This window comes from Bombina bombina, chromosome 7 (assembly GCF_027579735.1).
Source record: "Bombina bombina isolate aBomBom1 chromosome 7, aBomBom1.pri, whole genome shotgun sequence".
NCBI classification, from domain to species: domain Eukaryota; kingdom Metazoa; phylum Chordata; class Amphibia; order Anura; family Bombinatoridae; genus Bombina; species Bombina bombina.
The window spans coordinates 367,794,831-367,819,154 of record NC_069505.1 but is presented as its reverse complement, the minus strand read 5'-3'; the positions used below and the strand labels follow the sequence as shown (position 1 = coordinate 367,819,154).

Below are 24,324 nucleotides of genomic sequence, written 5' to 3'. Positions count from 1 at the left end.
GGACCTGTATGTTGGGCTGTAAAAATGGTTGACACTGATGACATGATGTTTGTGGGCAAACGTTTCTATGATGGGAGATAAAATAACGTTTTTTGTGGCAAACGTTTTAATTTATTTTGGCAATGGAGGGTACACATGGCTTCATTTAGATGGGTATATGAACCCACATGGCTAGGTTTTTAGACCGATCTGGTGCGGTTATTGTTTAAGGCTGTGAGACATCGAGTTAAATGGGTGGGGCCTATTTTTGCGCCTCAGTTGCTCAGTTGTATTCCCCATGCAAGCAGCAAGCTCCAGCTCCGGTGGGCTTTTCAGGAAAGTTTGGGCCTAATCGAAGGGTTAATCCGATTTTGCAGACTCCTTATGGCAGGTAGGAGGTGCAGGTTTTTTTTTTGCTTAATGGCATAACGTTTTTTGTCCTTAAGGGTTAAGTATTCCTTTTCTTGTGGTGCAATCTTAGCTGGCAAGTTGGGATACATTTATCATAAAATTAAGAGAAAAAAAAGCATACAATTTTTCCAAAACTGCTTTAAAACGATAAAATTATCTCAAAGGCGCAGTACCGTTTTTCAGATTATTTTTTTTCACAAAATAAAGTGTTTTCAAGCCTGTTTGTGGTCATGTTTTCAAGCCTGTTTTAACATGTCTGACATTGAGGAAAGTCAATGTTCCATGTGTTTAGAAGCCATTGTGGAACCCCCACTTCAAATGTGTCCCTCATGTACTGAAAGGGCCTTACATTGCAAAGAACATATTTTAGCTGATAAAAGTATGTCTCAGGGTGATTCTCAGTCAGAAGAGAATCAGGTTATGCCATCTACTTCTCCCCAAGTGTCACAACCTTTAACGCCCGCCCAAGCGACGCCAAGTACTTCTAGTGCGTCTAATTCTTTCACCCTGCAAGATATGGCTGCAGTTATGTCTACTACCCTTACAGAGGTATTATCTAAACTGCCAGGTTTACAGGGTAAGCACAGCAGGTCAGGTATTAGAGTAATTGCTGAGCCCTCTGATGCTTTACTGGCCATCTCCGATGTACCCTCACAGTGTTCTGATTTGGGGGTGGGGGAATTGCTGTCTGAGGGAGAGCTTTCTGATACAGGAAAGATGTTCCCTCAAACAGACTCAGATGTGACGGCCTTTAAGTTTAAGCTTGAACACCTCCGCTTGTTACTCAGGGAGGTCTTAGCGACTCTGGATGATTGTGACCCTATTGTCATCCCGCCAGAGAAACTGTGTAAAATGGATAAATATCTAGAGGTCCCTACTTACACTAAAGTTTTTCCAGTCCCTAGAAGAATTTTGGACATTGTTACTAAGGAATGGGATAGACCAGGCATTCCGTTCTCTCCCCCTCCTACTTTTAAGAAAATGTTTCCCATATCTGACACCATTCGGGATTCGTGGCAGACGGTCCCTAAGGTGGAGGGAGCTATTTCTACCCTGGCTAAGCGTACAACTATACCTATTGAGGACAGTTGTGCTTTCAAAGATGCTATGGATAAAAAATTAGAAGGGCTTCTAAAGAAGTTGTTTATTCATCAGGGTTTTCTTCTGCATCCTATAGCGTGCATTGTTCCAGTAACTACTGCAGCAGCTTTTTGGTTTGAGGCTCTAGAGGAGTCTGTTAAGGTTGAGACCCCATGATATTTTGGATAGAATTAAGGCTCTCAAGCTAGCAAATTCTTTTATTACAGATGCCGCTTTCCAAATGGCTAAATTAGCGGCTAAGAATGCAGGCTTTGCCATTTTAGCGCGTAGAGCGTTATGGCTTAAGTCATGGTCTGCTGATGTGTCATCTAAATCCAAGCTTTTAGCTATTCCCTTTAAGGGTAAGACCCTATTCGGGCCTGAACTAAAGGAGATCATTTCTGACATTACTGGAGGTAAAGGTCATGCCCTTCCTCAGGACAAGACGGTTAAAATGAGGACCAAACAGAATAATTTTCGTTCCTTTTGAAACTTTAAAGGCGGTCCCTCTACTTCCTCATCCGCCTCCAAGCAGAAGGGGAACTTTGCTCAATCCAAGTCAGTCTGGAGACCTAACCAGACCTGGTATAAAGGTAAACAGGCCAAGAAGCCCGCTGCTGCTACCAAAACAGCATGAAGGGGCAGCCCCCGATCCGGGACCGGATCTAGTAGGGGGCAGACTTTCTCTCTTCGCTCAGGCTTGGGCAAGAGACGTTCAGGATTCCTGGGCATTAGAAATTGTGGCCCAGGGGTATCGTCTAAAATTCAAGGATTCTCTCTCAAGGGGGAGATTTTATCTTTCACGTTTGTCTGTAAACCAGACAAAAAGAGAGGCGTTCTTACGCTGTGTAGAAGACTTATATACCATGGGTGTAATCTGCCCAGTTCCAAAATCAGAACAAGGGCAGGGTTTTTACTCCAATCTGTGGTTCCCAAAAAAGAGGGAACGTTCAGACCGATTTTAGATCTCAAAACTCTTAACAAATTTCTCAGAGTCCCATCGTTCAAGATGGAGACCATACGAACAATTTTACCAATGATCCAGGAGGGTCTATATATGACCACCGTGGATTTGAAGGATGCGTATCTTCACATTCCTATCCACAAAGATCCTCACCAGTTCCTCAGGTTCGCCTTCCTGGACAAACATTACTAGTTTGTGGCCCTTCCTTTCGGGTTGGCCACAGCTCCCAGAATTTTCACAAAGGTGCTAGGGTCCCTTCTGGCGGTTCTAAGGCCGCGGGGCATAGCAGTGGCTCCCTATCTGGACGATATTTTGATTCAGGCGTCAACTTACCATCTAGCCAAATTTCACACGGACATCGTGTTGGATTTTAAGAAAATGTTTCCCATATCAGACACCATCCGGGACTCTTGGCAAACCTTCCCTAAGGTGGAGGGAGCTATATCTACCCTGGCTAAGCATATAACTATACCTATTGAGGACAGTTGTGCTTTCAAAGACCCTATGGATAAAAAGTTAGAGGGTCTTCTAATGAAATTTTTTATTCATCAGGATTTTCTTTTACAACCTACGGCTTGCTTTGTTCCAGTTACTACTGCAGCAGCTTTTTGGTTTGATGCTCTAAAAGAGTCTCTGAAGGTTGAGACTCCATTAGATAACATTTTGGATAGAATTAAGGCTATCAAGCTAGCTAATTCTTTTATTACAGATGCCGCTTTTCAAATTGCTAAATTAGTTGCGAAAAATGCAGGATTTGCCATTTATGCGCGTAGAGCGTTATGGCTCAAATCTTGGTCTGCTGATGTTTCATCAAAATCTAAACTTTTAGCTATTCCTTTTAAAGGTAAGACCCTATTTGGGCCTGAATTGAAGGAAAACATTTCTGACATTACTGGAGGTAAAGGCCATGCCTTACCTCAGGATAAATCTGTTAAGATGAGGGGTAAACAAAATAATTTTCATTCCTTTCGAAACTTGGAGGACTCTCTGCTTCCTCTTCCTCCACAAAGCAGGAAGGGAATTTTGCTCAATCCAAGTCAGTCTGGAGACCCAACCAGACTTGGAATAAAGGTAAACAATCCAAGAAGCCCGCTGCTGCTACAAAGACAGCATGAAGGGGCGGCCCCCGATCCGGGACCGGATCTAGTAGGGGGCAGACTTTCTTTCTTTGCTCAGGCTTGGGCAAGAGATGTTCAGGACCCTTGGGCACTGGAAATAGTGACCCACGGGTATCAACTGGAATTCAAAGATTTTCTCCCAAGAGGGAGATTTCATCTTTCTCGATTATCTGCAGACCAGATAAAAAGACAGGCGTTCTTACGCTGTGTAAAAGACCTTTCTACCATTTGAGTAATTTGTCCTGTTCCAAAACTGGAACAGGGGCAGGGGTTTTATTCAAATGTTTTTGTGGTTCTCAAAAAAGAGGGAACTTTCAGACCCATTTTAGATCTCAAGTGTCTAAATTATTTCTCAGAGTTCCATCATTCAAGATGGAGACTATACGAACAATTTTACCAATGATCCAGGAGGGTCAATATATGACTACCGTGGACTTGGATACATACCTTCATGTTCCTATCCACAAGGATCATCATCAGTTTCTAAGGTTTGCCTTCCTGGACAAACATTATCAGTTTGTGGCTCTTCCCTTCGGGTTGGCCACAGCACCCAGAATCTTCACAAAGGTTCTAGGGTCCCTTCTGGCGGTTCTCAGACCACGAGGCATAGCAGTGGTGCCTTATCTGGACGACATTTTGATCCAGGAGTCAAATTATTATCTGACAAAATCTCACACGGACACAGTCCTGTCTTTCCTTAGAACTCACGGTTGGAAGGTGAACATAGAAAAGAGTTCACTAGTTCCACAGACAAGGGTTCCTTTCTTGGGAACTCTGATAGACTCGGTAGACATGAAAATATTTCTAACGGAGGTCAGAAAATCAAAGATTCTAAATTCTTGCCAAGTACTTCAGTCCATTCCTCGGCCATCAGTGGTTCAGTGTATGGAGGTAATTGGATTAATGGTAGCGGCAATGAACATCATTCCATTTGCTCGCTTTCATCTCAGACCACTGCAGCTTTGCATGCTCGGACAGTGGAATGGGGATTATGCGGACTTATCTCCTCAGATAAATCTGGATCAAGAGACCAGAAACTCTCTTCTTTGGTGGTTGTTGCCGGATCATCTGTCCCAGAGGACTTGTTTCCGCAGACCCTCGTGGGTGATAGTGACAACGGACGCCAGCCTTCTGGGCTGGGGTGCAGTCTGGAATTCCCTGAAGGCTCAGGGTGTTTGGACTCAGGTGGAGTCTCTACTTCCAATCAATATTCTGGAACTGAGAGCAATATTCAATGCGCTTCAAGCATGGCCTCAGTTGGCTTCGGCCAAATTCATCAGATTCCAGTCGGACAATATCACGACTGGCCTATATCAATCATCAGGGGGGAACAGGGAGTTCCTTAGCGGTGATAGAAATATCAAAGATAATCCGATGGGCAGAGGCCCACTCTTGCTATCTATCGGCAATCTACATCCCAGGAGTAGAGAACTGGGAAGTGGATTTTCAAAATCGTCAGACTTTTCATCCAGGGGAGTGGGAGCGCCACCCGGAGGTGTTTGCCTCTCTGATTCTCCGATGGAGCAGACCGGAATTGGATCTGATGGCATCTCGACAGAATGCCAAGCTTCCAAGATACGGATCCAGGTCGAGGGATCCTCAGGCCGAACTGATAGATGCCTTGGCAGTTCCTTGGTCGTTCAGACTAGCTTATGTGTTTCCACCGTTTCCTCTCCTTCCATGCGTGATTGCTCGGATCAAACAGGAGAGAGCTTCAGTAATCCTGATGGCGCCTGCGTGGCCACGCAGGACTTGGTATGCGTATCTATTGGACATGTCGTCTCTGCCACCGTGAAAACTTCCTTTGAGACAGGACCTGCTCATTCAAGGTCCTTTCCAACATCCAAATCTAAGTTCTCTGCAGCTGACTGCTTGGAGATTGAACGCTTGATTTTATCTAAGCGAGGATTCTCTGATTCGGTCATCGATACTTTGATACAGACTCGAAAGCCTGTTACTAGAAAAATCTATCATAAGATATAGTGTAAATATCTTTATTGGTGTGAATCCAAAGGTTACTCATGGAGTAAGGTTCGGATTCCCAGGATTCTGTCTTTTCTCCAAGAAGGATTGGAGAAAGGGTTATCATCTAGTTCCTTAAAGGGACAAATTTCTGCTTTGTCGATTTTCTTCACAAGCGTTTGGCAGATATGCCAGATATTCAGTCTTTTTGTCAGGCTCTATCTAGAATTAAAGGGACACTGAACCCAAATTTTTTCTTTTGTGATTCAGATAGAGCATGCAATTTTAAGCAACTTTCTAATTTACTGCTATTATCAATTGTTCTTTGTTCTCTTGCTATCATTATTTGAAAAAGAAGGCATCTAAGCTTTTTTTTGGTTCAGAACTCTGTACAGCACTTTTTTTATTAGTGGATGAATTTATCCACCAATCAGCAAGAACAACCCAGGTTGTTCACCAAAAATGGGCCGGCATCTAAATTTAGATTCTTGCATTTCAAATAGGGATGCACCGATACCGATACCAAGTATTTGCATGAGTACTTGTACTCGTGCAAATGCACCGATACCAAGTATTTGCATGAGTACTTGTACTCGTGCAAATGCACCGATACTTAAACCGATACCTCTACTTCCTACCCATATGCTATCTTGTGGCGTTTTTTCAAACTGCATGTTCCCATTTCATTTTAAACTGGAGTGGAGACTAAACTAAAAATTGTTTACTACTGTTCTGACAATACAAATTGCTGTTATTTAGGTCTCTGTCTTGTCCCTCCCTTTCATCCGTGTCCTGTAGCTTTGGTATTGTATCCCACAAGTAAGGATGAAATCCGTGGACTCGTCGTATCTTGTAGAAGAAAAGGAAATTTATGCTTACCTGATAAATTGATTTTTTTCTACGATACGACGAGTCCACGGCCCTCCCTGTCATTTTAAGACAGATTATATTTTATTTTTACAACTTCACCTCTGCACCTTTTAGCTTTTCCTTTCTCTTCCTAAACCTTCGGTCGAATGACTGGGGGTGGAGGGGAAGGGAGGAGCTATATATACAGCTCTGCTGTGGTGCTCTTTGTCACTTCCTGTTAGCAGGAGGATAATATCCCACAAGTAAGGATGAAATCCGTGGACTTGTCATATCGTAGAAGAAATCAATTTATCAAGTAAGCATAAATTTCCTTTTTTTTTTTTTTTTTTTTTTTTTTTAAAGTAATGTTAGGTTTCCATCTAAAGGGGAGGAGAGTCTACGGCTTCATTTGTTACTATGGGGAATTAAGAACCTGGCCACCAGGAGGAGGCCAAGACGCCCCAGACAATGGCTTAAATACCTCCCCCACTTCCCTCATCCCACCGTCATTCTTTGCCTTTTCGTCACAGGAGGATGGCAGAGGAGTGCCGGAGTTTCGGAGTAGTCTCTTATGGAGGGTAGTACTCTTCAGATTGGGACTGGAGTTTTAAGTAGTCCTGTCAGCCTCTCAGTGAGGGCTTGGGCGAAAGTTAGAGTCCGGAGATGCAGGGTGAGTCTTTCTGCGAAACCATCCCGACTCATATTAACAGCTCCATAAGCACTCGGCGTTGACGAGTTTCGCTGCCTGCTTTCTACACTCAAGTCCATGTCAGGAGCAACGTTATTAACCTGTCACACGTCAATGGCCATGTTCCTGTTCCACAGCGTAGATTCTGGTAAGATCATTTCATTTTTTATTTATGAAACATAGAAGACAGGGTCACAGTGTGGCGCCTTTTTATCTTTACAGAATCAAGGGTTAATATTCCTGGAAGGGGGATTATTGAACAAGGGGGTTTATACATGATATTTATTGTGTCATTGCTGCTTTATGTGCGAGATGAGGCTCTGGCAATGTGTGGAACTTTCAGGTTACTGGCGGAAATCTTGCATGGTCATTTTTGGCACGTTTTTCCCTAGTGCAAGGGTGGTCCTGCCAGGCATTCCACGGGTCTGGGTGTGTCTATCCATCCTTCTCTGATGATCTGTGATGATCTGTGGTGCAGGAGACGTAGCGGTTTCTGTAATCTGGGTCCTAGTTGGTGGTGAGTGCCCCGGCCATTGGTGGTATAAATGTGCCTTTTTGTAAATTAAGTTAGTCTACCCATAAGCGCAAGCGATGGAGGACTCTGACGCGTTAGAGGGCTCTCCCTCCTTAACAAAGTCTCATTCCTGTGTTTATTGTGAGAAGGTTCTGGTAGATCAGCCTGCTCAACTATGTTCCACATGCCTTGATAAAGTTACAACATCTAAATGTAAACGAATGTCTAGTACTACTGAGCAGTCCACCTCTGAGGGTTCTTCGTCCCGGGAGGTGCGTTCCCTACATTCATCTCCGATTGCACATGCGACGCCCCAGAGGCTCTATACGAAGACGAGGCCCACTCTGATTCTTCAGAGGAGGCCCCTTCTGGGTCGGAGTCCGTGTCATCTAAACCTGCCGGAGGAGCCTGGTTATAGGTTTAGGATGGAGAATTTGTGCTTTCTGCTATGGCAGGTGCTTGCTACTCTGGAGGTTCCGGAACCTAAGATACCAGAGGAACCTGCGATTCCTAAGCTTGACAAGGTATACGAGGACAGGGTAGTACCTCAGTCTTTCCTGGTTCCCGTTAAGATGGCTAATATTATTAAGAACGAATGGGAGCGATTGGGTTCTTCTTTTTCCCCTTCTTTTTCCTTTAAAACACTGTTCCCCATTCCGGACTCTCAGCTTGAGCTGTGGGATGGCCATCCCTAAGGTGGATGGGGCTATCACTACGTTTGCGAAGCGGACAACTATTCCCCTTGAGGATAGTTCGTCGTTTAAAGAGCCCATGGATAAAAAGCTGGAAAACATGTTGAGAAAGATGTTTCAGCACACAGGGTTTGTGTTTCAGCCAGCAGCGACCGTTGCAGCGGTCGCTGGAGCTGCAACATATTGGTGTGAATCCCTGTGTGATATGCTCGAGGGGGAGACCTCTATCGACGAGATACAGGAGAAGATTAAGCCGCTGAAGGTCGCCAATTCTTTAATATGTGATGCCAGTAGGCAAATTATTCACCTAAATGCTAAGGTGTTTTTCTGTTTTAGCACGCAGGACTCTGTGGCTAAAATCTTGGTCTGCGGACATAACCTCTAAAACGAGGTTGTTGTCCCTGGATTGGATTCGATCATATCCACGGTTACGTGGGGTAAGGGAGCTTTCCTACCACATGATAAGAAGGCTAAGCCCAATGGATCTACTTTTCGTTCCTTTTGTGCGGACAAGGCCCAGCGCCAGTAACCCACCGCTTAAGTGGACCAGTCCAAGGGATCTTGGAAGCCGGCTCAATCTTGGAACAAGTCTAATCAGAGCAAGAAGCCAGCCGAGACCAAATCGGCATGAAGGGGTTTCCCAGACCGGTCTCCGGATCACGTAGGGGGCAGATTATCTCAATTCTCAGACAAATGGTTGCAGAACGTTCAGGACCCTTGGGTTCTAGAAGTTGTCTCCCAGGGTTACAGGATTGGGTTCAGATCCCATCCGCCAGAGGGCAGATTCCTCCTGTCAAACCTGTCTTCAAGAGAAGAGAGAGGCCTTTCTAGAGTGTGTAAGAGATCTCGTCTCTCTCTGGGTTATCGTACCAGTACCCCTAGCAGAAAGGGGTCTAGGGTACTATTCCAACCTTTTTGTGGTTCCAAACAAGGAGGGCACATTCCGCCCGATTCTGGACCTAAAGTGTTTAAACAAGTTTCTGAGTGTTCCATTGTTCAAAATTTGAACAGATTTATTCTGCCCCTAGTTCAAGAGGGACAGTTCTTGACAACTGTAGACTTGAAGGACACTTACCTTCATGTGCCAATTCACAGGGACCACTTCAGGTTCCTAAGATTTGCGTTTCTCGACCAACACTTCCAGTTTGTGGCCCTTCCTTTTGTCAGCCGTAAAAAATCAGCCCAGGATTCAACCCAACTGTTAGCGTGAAAAGTAAAACACACGCTAACACACTGAGAAATATCCTGGACGTGACCCACTCAGGAAACAAAATAAACAGGATACAATGTACTCACAAAGAAATAAAATCTCTGTAATTTCTTGAGGTTTGAAGAGATTCTGAATGAATCCTTTAAGCCAGGATAATACCCTTAGGTAGTAGGAAGGTAAAATGATAAATATCCCTTTAAGCAGGTTTGCAAACAAACAAATGTAAAATGTCCCTTTAAGCAGATTTGTCCAACAAATGAAAAAATGTCTCTTTAAGCAGGTTAGCAATTGGTAAATGAAAACGTCACTTTAAGTAAGGTTGTAGCAAACAAATGATAAAGTTCCTTTAAACAGGTTTTGCAGCAAACAAATGATAATGTACCTTTAAACAGGTCTTGTAGCTAACAAAAGATAATGTCCCTTTAAACAGGTTTTCAGCAATCAAATGATAATGTCCCTTTTAATCAGGTTTTTTAGCAAACAAATGATAGTGTCTCTTGAAGCAGGTTGAATCCAGTAGTCAGTTTGAGGGTTTAAGCAATAGCAAGGTCAGGCAGGCAAGGGTCAAATATCCAGAAGACAGATTTGAAATAATACTCTCACAGCTCTGAGTCAGGAAGAACAAACGGGCCCCGAGACAGATCTCCCGCTGGGTTTTGAAGGCAGAGAGAGACGCCGACGTCAGGAGGAGTGTTCAGACAACCGCGTCACGTTGCTAGGCAACGTGACGTGAGACACAGAAGAGATCCGTGAGCCACGGCGATGAGCAGATCGAGTGTGGCACCTTTTGGTCTGGCGATGGCCCCGGGAGTCTTCACGAAGGTTCTGGGGGTGCTGCTTGCAGTGGCCAGATCCAGGGGCATTGCGGTGGCTCCTTACCTGGATGACATCCTAGTTCAGGCGCCATCGCACAGCCTCGCAGAGGATCATTCGAGGGCTTTTCTTCTTCTGCTCCAATATCACGGTTGGAAGATCAACTCAGGAAAGAGTTCCCTGGTTCCCAGCAACAGGGTGGAGTTCCTGGGCACGATAATAGACTCTATGTCCATGAAGATATTTCTCACAGAGCAGCGACACAGGAAGCTTGTGTCCTCCTGTCTTGCTTTTCAGTGGCTCAATGTATGGAGGTGAATAGGTCTCATGGTTTCGAGCATAGATGTCATCCCATTTGCCAGGTTCCATTTCAGACCTCTTCAATTGTGCATGTTGAGACAGTGGAACAGCGATCATTCAGATCTATCACAGCTGATATCCATGGATGCTCGGACTCAGAACTCCCTCTCTTGGTGGATCTGTCCGGAGCAACTATCCACGGGGGCATCCTCCTTGACTGTCCTGGGGGATTGTGACCACGGAGGCCAGTCTGACGTGATGGGAAGCTGTGTGGGGTGCCAGATTGGCACAAGAAAGGTGGTCCAGGGAGGAGTCTCTCCTTCTGATCAACATCCTAGAACTGCAAGCAATTTACAATGCTCTGAAGGTTTGGCCTTCTCTGGAGTCGGTCAGTTTCATCAGATTCCAGTCCGAAAACCTTACCTTGGTGGCGTACATCAACCATCAGGGCGGTACGAGGAGCTTCATCGCGATGAGGGAGGTGTCTCTGATTCTGAAGTGGGCGGAGTCCCACGTCTGCTCGCTCTTAGCGATTCACATTCCTGGTGTGGACAACTGGGAAGCGGACTTTCTCAGCAGACAATCCTTCCATCCGGGGTAATGGTCTCTTCACCCCGAGGTGTTTGCGGAGATTTGTCACAGATTGGGGAACGCCGGAGATGGATCTCATGGCGCCCAGACTCAATTGCAAGCTACCTCTATACGGGTCGAGGTCCAGGGATCCCCAAGCAGAACTGATAGATGCCTTAGTGGTTCCTTGGGGATTCAGCCTAGCTTACATTTCTTTCATGTAATTAGCAAGAGTCCATGAGCTAGTGACGTATGGGATATACATTCCTACCAGTTTCATTATTTGGGATAATGCATATGAATTATCAATTTTTTCTTACCTTAAAAATTTGACTTTTTTTCCTGTGGGCTGTTAGGCTCGCGGGGGCTGAAAATGCTTCATTTTTTTGCGTCATTTTTGGCGCGGACTTTTTTGGCGCAAATTTTTTCTTTGTCATTTCCGGCGTCATACGTGTCGCCGGAAGTTGCGTCATGTTTTTGCGCCAAAAATGTCGGCGTCACCGGATGCGGCGTCATTTGGCGCCAAAAAGCATTTAGGCGCCAAATAATGTGGGCGTCTTTTTTTGCTCTAAAAAATTTGGGCGTCATTATTGTCTCCACATTTTTTCAGTCTAGTTGTTTATTGCTTCTGGTTGCTAGAAGCTTGTTCATTGGCATTTTTTCCCATTCCTGAAACTGTCATTTAAGGAATTTGATAAAATTTTGCTTTATATGTTGTTTTTTCTATTACATATTGCAAGATGTCTCAGATTGACCCTGAATCAGAAGCTACTTCTGGAAAATCGCTGCCTGATGCTGGATCTACCAAAGTTAAGTGTATTTGCTGTAAACTTGTGGTAACTGTTCCTCCGGCTGTTGTTTGTGATGTACAGGTATACCTCACTTTACAGCGCTTAACTTTACAGCGATTCGCTAATACAGCGCTTTGTGGAGCTGAAGTTTAACCTCCAAGGATTTTGAAACAGTGCTATAATCATTGTGAAATTGCTAGAAAAATGAATGGCATCATTTTGTTATGCTTAGTTCACTCTGTTTATAGCATTGCAGTGCAATCTGTGTCTCAGTGCTATAGTCTGACAAATTTTACTACAGTAATTGTCACTATTTTACAGGTAGAGTATTTATTGAATACTTGCTGTGCTAGTGTTAAACTAAACATAGCACTATTGCACCCCTAATATATGTTAGTTCAAACATGTTTTCAGGATTTTGAACACTGAAAAGAAAGCTAAAACTGCCTTGTTTCACTTTAAGGCAGTTTTCACTTTACAGCGGGGCTCCGGTCCCTAACCCGCTGTATGAGCGGGGTATACCTGTATGTCATGATAAACTTGCTAATGCAGATAACATTTCCTTTAGTAATGTTCCATTACCTGTTGCTGTTCCATCAACATCTAATACTCAGGGTGTTCCTGTTAATATAAGAGATTTTGTGTCTAAATCTATTAAGAAGGCTATGTCTGTTATTCCTCCTTCCAGTAAACGTAAAAGGTCTTTTAAAACTTCTCATTTTCCAGATGATCTTTTAAATGAACATCATCATTCTGATTCTGTTTCTGATGATGATTTCTCTGGTTCAGATGATTCTGTTTCAGAGATTGACACTGATAAATCTTCATATTTATTTAAAATGGAATTTATTCGTTCCTTACTTAAAGAAGTCTTAATTGCATTAGAAATAGAGGATCTGGTCCTCTTGTTACTAAATCTAAACGTTTAAACACGTTTTTTAAATCTCCTGAAGTTATTCCGGAGGTTTTTCCCTTCCCTGATGCTATTTCTAAAGTAATTTCCAGGGAATGGAATAATCTGGGTAATTCATTTACTCCTTCTAAACGGTTTAAGAAATTATATCCTGTGCCATCTGACAGATTAGAGTTTTGGGACAAAATCCCTAAGGTTGATGGGGCTATCTCTACTCTTGCTAAACGTACTACTATTCCTACGGCAGATAGTACTTCCTTTAAGGATCCTTTAGATAGGAAAATTGAATCCTTTCTAAGAAAAGCATATTTATGTTCAGGTAATCTTCTTAGACCTGCTATATCTTTGGCGGATGTTGCTGCAGCTTCAACTTTCTGGTTGGAGGCTTTAGCACAACAAGTAACAGATCATAATTCTCATAGCATTGTTAATCTTCTTCAACATGCTAACAACTTTATTTGTGATGCCATCTTTGACATTATTAGGGTTGATGTCAGGTATATGTCTTTAGCTATTTTAGCTAGAAGAGCTTTATGGCTTAAAACTTGGAATGCAGATATGTCTTCTAAGTCAACTTTGCTTTCCCTTTATTTCCAAGGTAATAATTTGTTTGGTTCACAGTTGGATTCTATTATTTCAACTGTTACTGGGGGGAAAGGAACTTTTTTACCACAGGATAAAAAATCTAAAGGTAAATATAGGGCTGCTAATCGTTTTCGTTCCTTTCGTCACAATAAGGAACAAAAGCCTGATCCTTCCCCTACAGGAACAGTATCAGTTTGGAAACCATCTCCAGTCTGGAATAAATCCAAGCCTTTTAGAAAGCAAAAGCCAGCTCCCAAGTCCACATGAAGGTGCGGCCCTCATTCCAGCCCAGCTGGTAGGGGGCAGATTACGATTTTTCAAAGAAATTTGGATCAATTCGATTCACAGTCTTTGGATTCAGAACATTGTTTCACAAGGGTACAGAATAGGTTTCAAGATAAGGCCCCCTGCAAGAAGATTTTTTCTTTCTCGCGTTCCTTTAAATCCAGTGAAGGCTCAAGCGTTTCTGAAATGTGTTTCAGATCTAGAGTTGGCTGGAGTAATTATGCCAGTTCCAGTTTTGGAACAGGGTCTGGGGTTTTACTCAAATCTATTCATTGTACCAAAGAAGGAGAATTCCTTCAGACCAGTTCTGGATCTAAAAATATTGAATCATTATGTAAGAATACCAACATTCAAAATGGTAACTATAAGGACTATTCTGCCTTTTGTTCAGCAAGGGCATTATATGTCCACAATAGATTTACAGGATGCATATCTGCATATTCCGATTCATCCAGATCACTATCAGTTTCTGAGATTCTCTTTTCTAGACAAGCATTACCAGTTTGTGGCTCTAGCAACAGCTCCAAGGATTTTTACAAAGGTTCTCGGTGCCCTACTATCTGTAATCAGAGAGCGGGGTATTGCGGTATTTCCTTATTTGGACGATATCTTGGTACTTGCTCAGTCTTCACATTTAGCAAAATCTCATACGAATCGACTTGTGTCGTTTCTTCAAGAACATGGTTGGAGGATCAATTTACCAAAGAGTTCGTTGATTCCTCAGACAAGGGTAACCTTTTTAGGTTTCCAGATAGATTCAGTGTCCATGACTCTTTCATTGACAGACAAGAGACATCTGAAATTGGTTTCAGCTTGTCGAAAACTTCAGTCTCAATCATTCCCTTCGGTAGCCTTATGCATGGAAATTCTAGGTCTTATGACTGCTGCATCGGACGCGATCCCCTTTGCTCGTTTTCACATGCGACCTCTTCAGCTCTGTATGCTGAACCAGTGGTGCAGGGATTATACAACGATATCTCAATATCTTTAAAACCGAACGTACGACACTCTCTGACGTGGTGGACAGACCACCATCGTTTAGTTCAGGGTGCTTCTTTTGTTCTTCCGACCTGGACTGTGATCTCAACAGATGCAAGTCTGACAGGTTGGGGAGCTGTATGGGGGTCTCTGACAGCCCAGGGGGTTTGGGAATCTCAGGAGGCGAGATTACCAATCAACATTTTGAAACTCTGTGCGATTTTCAGGGCTCTTCAGTCGTGGCCTCTTCTAAAGAGAGAGTCGTTCATTTGTTTTCAGACGGACAATGTCACAACCGTGGCATATGTCAATCATCAAGGGGGGACTCACAGTCCTCTGGCCATGAAAGAAGTATCTCGGATACTTGCTTGGGCAGAATCCAGCTCCTGTCTAATTTCTGCGGTTCACATCCCAGGTATAGACAATTGGGAAGCGGATTATCTCAGTCGCCACATCCGGGCGAATGGTCTCTTCACCCAGAGGTGTTTCTTCAGATTGTTCAAATCTGGGGTCTTCCAGAAATAGATCTGATGGCTTCTCATCTAAACAAGAAACTTCCCAGGTATCTGTCCAGATCCAGGGATCCTCAGGCGGAGGCAGTGGATGCGTTGTCACTTCCTTGGAAGTATCATCCTGCCTATATTTTTCCGCCTCTAGCTCTTCTTCCAAGAGTGATTTCCAAGATTCTAAAGGAGCGTTCGTTTCTTCTGCTGGTGGCTCCAGCATGGCCTCACAGGTTTTGGTATGCGGATCTTGTTCGGATGGCTTCTTGCCAACCGTGGACTCTTCCGTTAAGACCAGACCTTCTTTCGCAAGGTCCTTTTTTCCATCAGGATCTCAAATCCTTAAATTTGAAGGTATGGAGATTGAACGCTTGATTCTCAGTCATAGAGGTTTCTCTGACTCTGTAATTAATACTATGTTACAGGCTCGCAAAGCTGTATCTAGAAAGATATATTATCGAGTCTGGAAGATTTACATTTCTTGGTGTTCTTCTCATCATTTTTCCTGGCATTCTTTTAGAATTCCTAGAATATTACAATTTCTTCAGGATGGTCTGGATAAAGGTTTGTCTGCAAGCTCTTTGAAAGGACAAATTTCTGCTCTTTCTGTGTTGTTTCCCAGAAAGATTGCTAATCTTCCTGATATTCATTGTTTTGTTCAGTCTTTGGTTCGTATCAAACCTGTTATTAAGTCTATCTCTCCTCCTTGGAGTTTGAATTTGGTTCTGAGGGCTTTACAAGCTCCTCCGTTTGAACCTATGCATTCTCTGGACATTAAATTACTTTCTTGGAAAGTCTTGTTCCTTTTGGCCATCTCTTCTGCTAGAAGAGTTTCAGAGTTATCTGCTCTTTCTTGCGAATCTCCTTTTCTGATTTTTCATCGGGATAAGGCGGTGTTGCGAACTTCATTTAAATTTTTTCCTAAAGTTGTGAACTCTAACAACATTAGTAGAGAAATTGTGGTTCCTTCATTGTGTCCTAATCCTAAGAATTCTAAGGAAAGATCGTTGCATTCTTTGGATGTAGTTAGAGCTTTGAAATATTATGTTGAAGCTACTAAGGATTTCCGAAAGACTTCTAGTCTATTTGTTATCTTTTCCGGTTCTAGGAAAGGTCAGAAGGCTTCTGCCATTTCTTTGGCATCTTGGTTAAAATCTTTGATTCATCATGCTTATGTCGAGTCGGGTAAAACTCCGCCTCAAAGGATTACAGCTCATTCTACTAGGTCAGTTTCTACTTCCTGGGCGTTTAGGAATGAAGCTTCGGTTGATCAGATTTGCAAAGCAGCCACTTGGTCTTCTTTGCATACTTTTACTAAATTCTACCATTTTGATGTGTTTTCTTCTTCTGAAGCAGTTTTTGGTAGAAAAGTACTTCAGGCAGCTGTTTCAGTTTGATTCTTCTGCTTATAATTTCAGTTTTTTTCATTATAAAGATTAAAACTTTATTTTGGGGTGTGGATTATTTTTTCAGCGGAATTGGCTGTCTTTATTTTATCCCTCCCTCTCTAGTGACTCTTGCGTGGAAGCTCCACATCTTGGGTATTTATATCCCATACGTCACTAGCTCATGGACTCTTGCTAATTACATGAAAGAAAACATAATTTATGTAAGAACTTACCTGATAAATTCATTTCTTTCATATTAGCAAGAGTCCATGAGGCCCACCCCTTTTTTGTGGTGGTTATGATTTTTTTGTATAAAGCACAATTGTTCCAATTCCTTATTTTTTATGCTTTCGCACTTTTTTCTTATCACCCCACTTCTTGGCTATTCGTTAAACTGATTTGTGGGTGTGGTGAGGGGTGTATTTATAGGCATTTTGAGGTTTGGGAAACTTTGCCCCTCCTGGTAGGAATGTATATCCCATACGTCACTAGCTCATGGATTCTTGCTAATATGAAAGAAATTAATTTATCAGGTAAGTTCTTACATAAATTATGTTTTTTCCACCTCTACCACTTCTACCTCGCGTAGTGGCACACATCAAACAGGAGTGGGCCTCAGACGTGGTTTGCAGATCTGGTGGGGATGTTATCCTCTCCGCCGTGGAGGTTACCCTGTCGCAGGGATCTGCTGTCACAGGGCCCTTTTCAACATCAAAATCTAGATTCTCTGAGGCTGACTGCGTGGAGATTGAACGCCAAGTCTTAGCCAAGAGATGCTTTTCTGAAAGTGTGATTGATACTCTAATTCAGGCAAGGAAGCCAGTCACTTGTCACATCTACCATAAGGTGTGGAAGACTTGCTTGTCCTGGTGTGAGAATCATGGATATCCTTGGCATAAGATGAAGGTATCCAGGATTTTCTCCTTTCTCAAAGATGGTTTGGAGAAGGGTCTCGCCGCTAGTTTTCGGCATTGTCAGTTTTGTTGCATAGGAGACTCGCTGAGCTCCCTTACATCCAATCTTTTGTTCAGGCTCTGTCTAGAATCAGGTCTGTCTTTAGACAGTCGGCTCCGCCTTGGAGCTTAAACTTGGTCCTTAAGGTTTTGCAGAGGGTTCCGTTTGAACCTATGCATTCCATTGACATTAAGATTCTGTCCTGGAAGGTTCTCTTCCTGTTGGCTATTGCATTGGCACGCAGAGTGTCTGAACTAGCTGCCTTGTAAAGTGAGCCTCCTTATCTGGTGTTTCATGCGGATAAGGCTGTACTTCGCACTAGGTTGGGGTTTCACCCCAAGGTGGTGTCTAATTGTAACCTTCTTTGTGTCCTAACCCTTCTTCTTCAAAGGAGAGGTTACTTCATAACCTGGATGTAGTTTGTGCCTTGAAGTTCTATCTTCAGACTTCAAAGGATTCCAGACAGTTTACATCTCTTTTTCTGGTGTATTCTTGGAGGCTCAAGGGGCAATGGGCCTCTGCTTCTTCTTTGTCTTTTTGGTTGAGGAGCTTGATTCGCTTGGCTTATGAGACAGCGGGACATAAGCCTCTTTAGAGGATCACGGCTCATTCAACTATAGCTGTGGCTTCGTCTTGGGCCTTCAAGAATGAGGCCTCTATGGACCAAATTTGTAAGGCGGCTACCTGGTCCTCCTTACACACTTTTACAAAGTTTTACAAATTTGACATTTTTGCTTCTACGGAAGCTGTTTTTGGGAGAGAGGTTTTGTAGGCTGTGGTGCCCTCAGATTAGGGTCTGCCTTTTACCTTCCCGGTTTCCTTCAGTGTCCTCTAGAGCTTTGATATATGTTCCCAATAGTAATGAATGAAGCCGTGGACTCTCCTCCCCTTTAGATGGAAAACATAAATTATGCTTACCTGATAATTTCATTTCCATTGAGGGGAGGAGAGTCCACGGCTCCCGCCTGTATCTCCGTGGGGCTGACCTAAATTTAATCATCTTCTGGCACCTTGTATACCCTATTTTTCCTACTGTTCCTGGTTCCCTTGGCAGAATGACTGGGGGATGAGGGAAGTGGGGGAGGTATTTAAGCTTTTGGCTGGGGTGTCTCTGCCTCCTCCTGGTGGCCAGGTTCTTAATTCCCAATAGTAATGAATGAAGCCGTGGACTCTTCTCCCCTCGATGGAAATTAAATTATCAGGTAAGCATAATTTTGTTTTTTTATTTAAATTGCAACTTAGTATTTTTTTATTTAATGTAATTGGGGGTAATTTAGGGGGTGTTAGGTTAAGGGGCTTTGTAATTACATTCGTAATTTGAGTTGTGGGGGGTTGGCGGTTTAGGAGTTAATAGGTTAATAAGGTTTATTGTGATGTGGGGGAATTGCGATTTAGGGGTTAATAGTTTAATTGGGTATATTGCTTTGTGGGGAGTTGGCGATTTAGGGGTTAACACTTTTATTATTAGTTGCAATGTGGGGTGTTGGCGGATATAGGGGTTTTGACGTGTCAGGTTTATTTTTGGGAGGTGGGTTAGACTTTTACGGGAGATTTGAGGGTTTTTTTTCTTATGTGCCGGCAGTGTCTAAACTGCCGTAAATCACTGGCGACTACAGAAATGTGTATTTACTCACATTTCTGAACATCGCTAGTTTATCCGACTTACACCAGTTTATGAACTACCGGCACGGTTTATGTGATTCCCTGATGTGCATGGTTAAATTACCGGCTATGTCGGTTTCAGCAGTTGCACTAAAGCCTGCGCCGCATACGTAATCTTGCCCTACGTATGCTCCGAGAGTTGGCTGGTGGTGTGTGTTGCTTATGACATAACTTGTGTCATAAAAGCTACTGCTGACTCTCTGAGAAGGTATAATGTTTAAATACTGATCCACAGGCCCTCACAGCATATGTGCATATGCCACCGAAAATACTAATAACTTTTTATTAAAAGCATTTTTTGCTAATTGAAGTATATTGCAAATATGATTTAAATTGAAATTGACATGCCCCCATGCACATTTCATTTTTGACCTTTCTTATCCCTTTAATATATGATGGTGGTTCTGTGTCCATGTGTTTCCTCCCACAGTAAAATCTTCTGTTTCTGTGGTGAATTTATGAAGGAGGTACCTACTGTAGGGGTTATGCATAGAAGCACATTTTTTCGTATTCAGAAATCTGAAGATTTAGAGTTTTTTCCTTAATAATCGCTTAGTGGGACTTGCGTACTTTTCACCTTCTGCATACGGTGCCTGCTCTGGACCAGTGTCGTGTGGTGTTCAACAGCACAGGGACAGTAATGTATGGAGGTAGGAGCTGTTTTGTAAAACATGTCCTTGTATGTAGCCCTTCTGTCTGTGTGCTCTCTCACACTTACTTTTCCTCTACCCAGCTATGCTTCAGGCTGATGACGAAGATGATCTCCTTGAGGAAAAAATGAAAAGCCCATTTGGATCCTCCTTTAGGACGTTTAATGCTACAGACTACAAGCCTATCGGTAAGACCATACACCTTGTTAAGCAGAAAAAGAATGATATTGTTGTTAGGCTGACACTATCTTTATTTTTTCTTCTAGCCACCATTGATGTGAAGCGTAATATTTTTGACCTGTGCACAGACACCAAGGATTGTTACCTGGCTGTGATAGAAGTAAGAGCGTACTCTGGGGAGGTTTGCTTGTATCGTAAAGGCATTGTTCCCCTATTTACAATTGTCTAATGAAGTCTGCTTCAGATATAAATATATAATCATCTGTAATTTCTTACGGTTGTGCAACTAGCGGAAATATCTGGCTATATGGGTATATAGAAAAAATCATTCTATGCGCTGTGGTAATTAAGACTTTAAAAAGAAATTAAACACCTTGTAATTACAAGACATTTTTGTTATGCTTATATAGAATAACACCTCAGTCAAGTCTTAACATTTTTAAAAAACAAATTAAAGGGGATATGAAGCCTAAATTTCCATCTATAGGGGAGGAGCGCCCACTGCTTCATTCATCACTTGTGGGAAATAAGAACCTGGCTACCAGTAGGAGGCAAAGACACCCCAGCCAAAGGCTTAAATACCTCCCCCACTTCCCTCATCCCCCAGTCATTCTTTGCCTTTCCTCACAGGAGGTTGACAGAGAAGTGTCGGAAGATTCGGAGTAGTCTCTTATGGAGGGTAGTACTCTTCGCAATGGGACTGGAGTTTTAAGTAGTCCTGTCAGCCTCTCAGTGAGAGCATGGGTGAAAGTTAGAGTCCGGAGATGCAGGGGGAGTTCTTCTGCGAAACTATCCCGACTCATAATAACAGCTCCTTAAGCAATCAGCATTAAGGATTTTTGCTGCCTGCTTTTATTCTCTCAAGTCCATGTCAGGAGCGACGCTACTAACCTGTCACACTTGAAGGGCCGTGTTCCTGTTCCACTGCATTAATTCTGGTAAGATCGTTTCATTATATATATATATATATATTTCTTTCATGTAATTAGCAAGAGTCCATGAGCTAGTGACGTATGGGATATACATTCCTACCAGGAGGGGCAAAGTTTCCCAAACCTCAAAATGCCTATAAATACACCCCTCACCACACCCACAAATCAGTTTTACAAACTTTGCCTCCTATGGAGGTGGTGAAGTAAGTTTGTGCTAGATTCTACGTTGATATGCGCTCCGCAGCAGGTTGGAGCCCGGTTTTCCTCTCAGCGTGCAGTGAATGTCAGAGGGATGTGAGGAGAGTATTGCCTATTTGAATGCAATGATCTCCTTCTACGGGGTCTATTTCATAGGTTCTCTGTTATCGGTCGTAGAGATTCATCTCTTACCTCCCTTTTCAGATCGACGATATACTCTTATATATACCATTACCTCTGCTGATTTTCGTTTCAGTACTGGTTTGGCTTTCTACAAACATGTAGATGAGTGTCCTGGGGTAAGTAAGTCTTATTTTCTGTGACACTCTAAGCTATGGTTGGGCACTTTTTTATTAAGTTCTAAATATATGTGTTCAAACATTTATTTGCCTTGACTCAGGATGTTCAACATTCCTTATTTTCAGACAGTCAGTTTCATATTTGGGATTATGCATTTGAATCAATCATTTTTTTCTTACCTTAAAAATTTGACTCTTTTTTCCCTGTGGGCTGTTAGGCTTGCGGGGGCTGAAAATGCTTCATTTTATTGCGTCATTCTTGGCGCTGACTCTTTTGGCGCAAAAAATCTTTTCTGTTTCCGGCGTCATACGTGTCGCCGGAAGTTGCGTCGTTTTTGACGTTCTTTTGCGCCAAAAATGTCGGCGTTCCGGATGTGGCGTCATTTTTGGCGCCAAAAGCATTTAGGCGCCAAATAATGTGGGCGTCTTATTTGGCGCTAAAAAAATATGGGCGTCGCTTTTGTCTCCACATTATTTAAGTCTCATTTTTCATTGCTTCTGGTTGCTAGAAGCTTGTTCCTTGGCATTTTTTCCCATTCCTGAAACTGTCATTTAAGGAATTTGATCAATTTTGCTTTATATGTTGTTTTTTTCTCTTACATATTGCAAGATGTCTCACGTTGCATCCGAGTCAGAAGATACTTCAGGAAAATCGCTGTCTGGTGCTGGAACTACCAAAGCTAAGTGTATCTGCTGTAAACTTTTGGTAGCTGTTCCTCCAGCTGTTGTTTGTACTAATTGTCATGACAAACTTGTTAATGCAGATAATATTTCCTTTAGTAATGTACCATTACCTGTTGCAGTTCCATCAACATCTTATGTTCAGAGTGTTCCTGATATCATAAGAGATTTTGTTTCTGAATCCATTAAGAAGGCTATGTCTGTTATTCCTCCTTCTAGTAAACATAAAAAATCTTTTAAAACTTCTCTTTATACAGATGAATTTTTAAATGAACATCATCATTCTGATTCTAATGACTCTTCTGGTTCAGAGGATTCTGTCTCAGAGGTTGATGCTGATAAATCTTCATATTTATTTAAAATGGAATTTATTCGTTCTTTGCTTAAAGAAGTACTAATTGCTTTAGAAATTGAGGATTCTGGTCCTCTTGATACTAAATCTAAACGTTTAGATAAGGTCTTTAAATCTCCTGTGGTTATTCCAGAAGTTTTTCCTGTTCCTGGTGCTATTTCTGAAGTAATTTCCAGAGAATGGAATAATTTGGGTAATTCTTTTACTCCTTCTAAACGTTTTAAGCAATTATATCCTGTGCCATCTGATAGATTAGAATTTTGGGACAAAATCCCTAAAGTTGATGGGGCTATTTCTACCCTTGCTAAACGTACTACTATTCCTACGTCAGATGGTACTTCGTTTAAGGATCCTTTAGATAGGAAAATTGAATCCTTTCTAAGAAAAGCTTATCTGTGTTCAGGTAATCTTCTTAGACCTGCTATATCTTTGGCTGATGTTGCTGCAGCTTCAACTTTTTGGTTGGAAACTTTAGCGCAACAAGTAACAGATCATGATTCTCATAATATTATTATTCTTCTGCAACATGCTAATAATTTTATCTGTGATGCCATTTTTGATATTATCAGAGTTGATGTCAGGTTTATGTCTCTAGCTATTTTAGCTAGAAGAGCTTTATGGCTTAAAACTTGGAATGCTGATATGTCCTCTAAATCGACTCTACTTTCCATTTCTTTCCAGGGTAACAAATTATTTGGTTCTCAGTTGGATTCTATTATCTCAACTGTTACTGGTGCGAAAGGAACTTTTTTACCACAAGATAAAAAATCTAAGGGTAAAAACAGGGCTAATAATCGTTTCTCCAACATAGGTGTGTCCGGTGCACGGCGTCATCCTTACTTGTGGGATATTCTCTTCCCCAACAGGAAATGGCAAAGAGCCCAGCAAAGCTGGTCATATGATCCCTCCTAGGCTCCGCCTACCCCAGTCATTCTCTTTGCCGTTGCACAGGCAACATCTCCACGGAGATGGCTAAGAGTTTTTTGGTGTTTAAATGTAGTTTTTATTCTTCAATCAAGTGTTTGTTATTTTAAAATAGTGCTGGTATGTACTATTTACTCTGAAACAGAAAAGAGAAGAAGATTTCTGTTTGTGAGAGGAAGATGATTTTAGCAAACGTTACTAAAATCGATTGCTGTTTCCACACAGGACTGTTGAGATGAAGTAACTTCAGTTGGGGGAAGCAGTTGGCAGACTTTTCTGCCTGAGGTATGATGGCCACATTTCTAACACGACTTGGTAATGCTGGAAGGCTGTCATTTTCCCTATGGGGACCGGTAAGCCATTTTCTTAGATTAAGTATGAGAATAAAGGCTTTATAAGGGCTTAAAAAAACTGGTAGACATTTTTCTGGGCTAAAACGATTACTTGCTAAGCATATTTGACAGATTATAGCGCTTTATAATTATAATCTTGGGGATTGTTGTTAAAAAACGGCAGGCACTGTATGAACACCTTTTTCAGATGGGGGCCTTTCTCTAGTCATAGGCAGAGCCTCATTTTCGCGCCACTAATGCGCAGTTGTTTTTGGAAGGCAAGGCATGCAGATGCATGTGTGAGGAGCTAAGATACACTAAAAAAGCTTACAGAAGGCGTCATTTGGTATCGTATTCCCCTCTGGGCTTGGTTGGGTCTCAGCAAAGCAGATTCCTGGGACTGTATAGGGGTTAAATGTAAAAACGGCTCCGGTTCCGTTATTTTAAGGGTTAAAGCTTTCAAATTTGGTGTGCAATACTTTTAAGGCGTTAAGACACTGTGGTGAAATTTTGGTGAATTTTGAACAATTGCTTCATACTTTTTCGCATATTTAGTAATAAAGTGTG

General features: G+C 42.4%; 1 protein-coding gene across 1 annotated transcript in view; it reads left to right on the top strand.

Annotated features, from left to right (window-relative positions):
• The window catches only part of DCAF1 (DDB1 and CUL4 associated factor 1), a 638,093-nt gene that overhangs the window by 520,102 nt on the left and 93,667 nt on the right, over positions 1-24,324 (top strand). Inside the window, exons 19-21 of the mRNA XM_053721062.1 lie at positions 19,766-19,859; positions 19,943-20,047; positions 20,126-20,199. Coding sequence (XP_053577037.1) covers positions 19,766-19,859; positions 19,943-20,047; positions 20,126-20,199 — 273 coding nt within the window. The remainder of the gene's footprint in view (positions 1-19,765; positions 19,860-19,942; positions 20,048-20,125; positions 20,200-24,324) is intronic.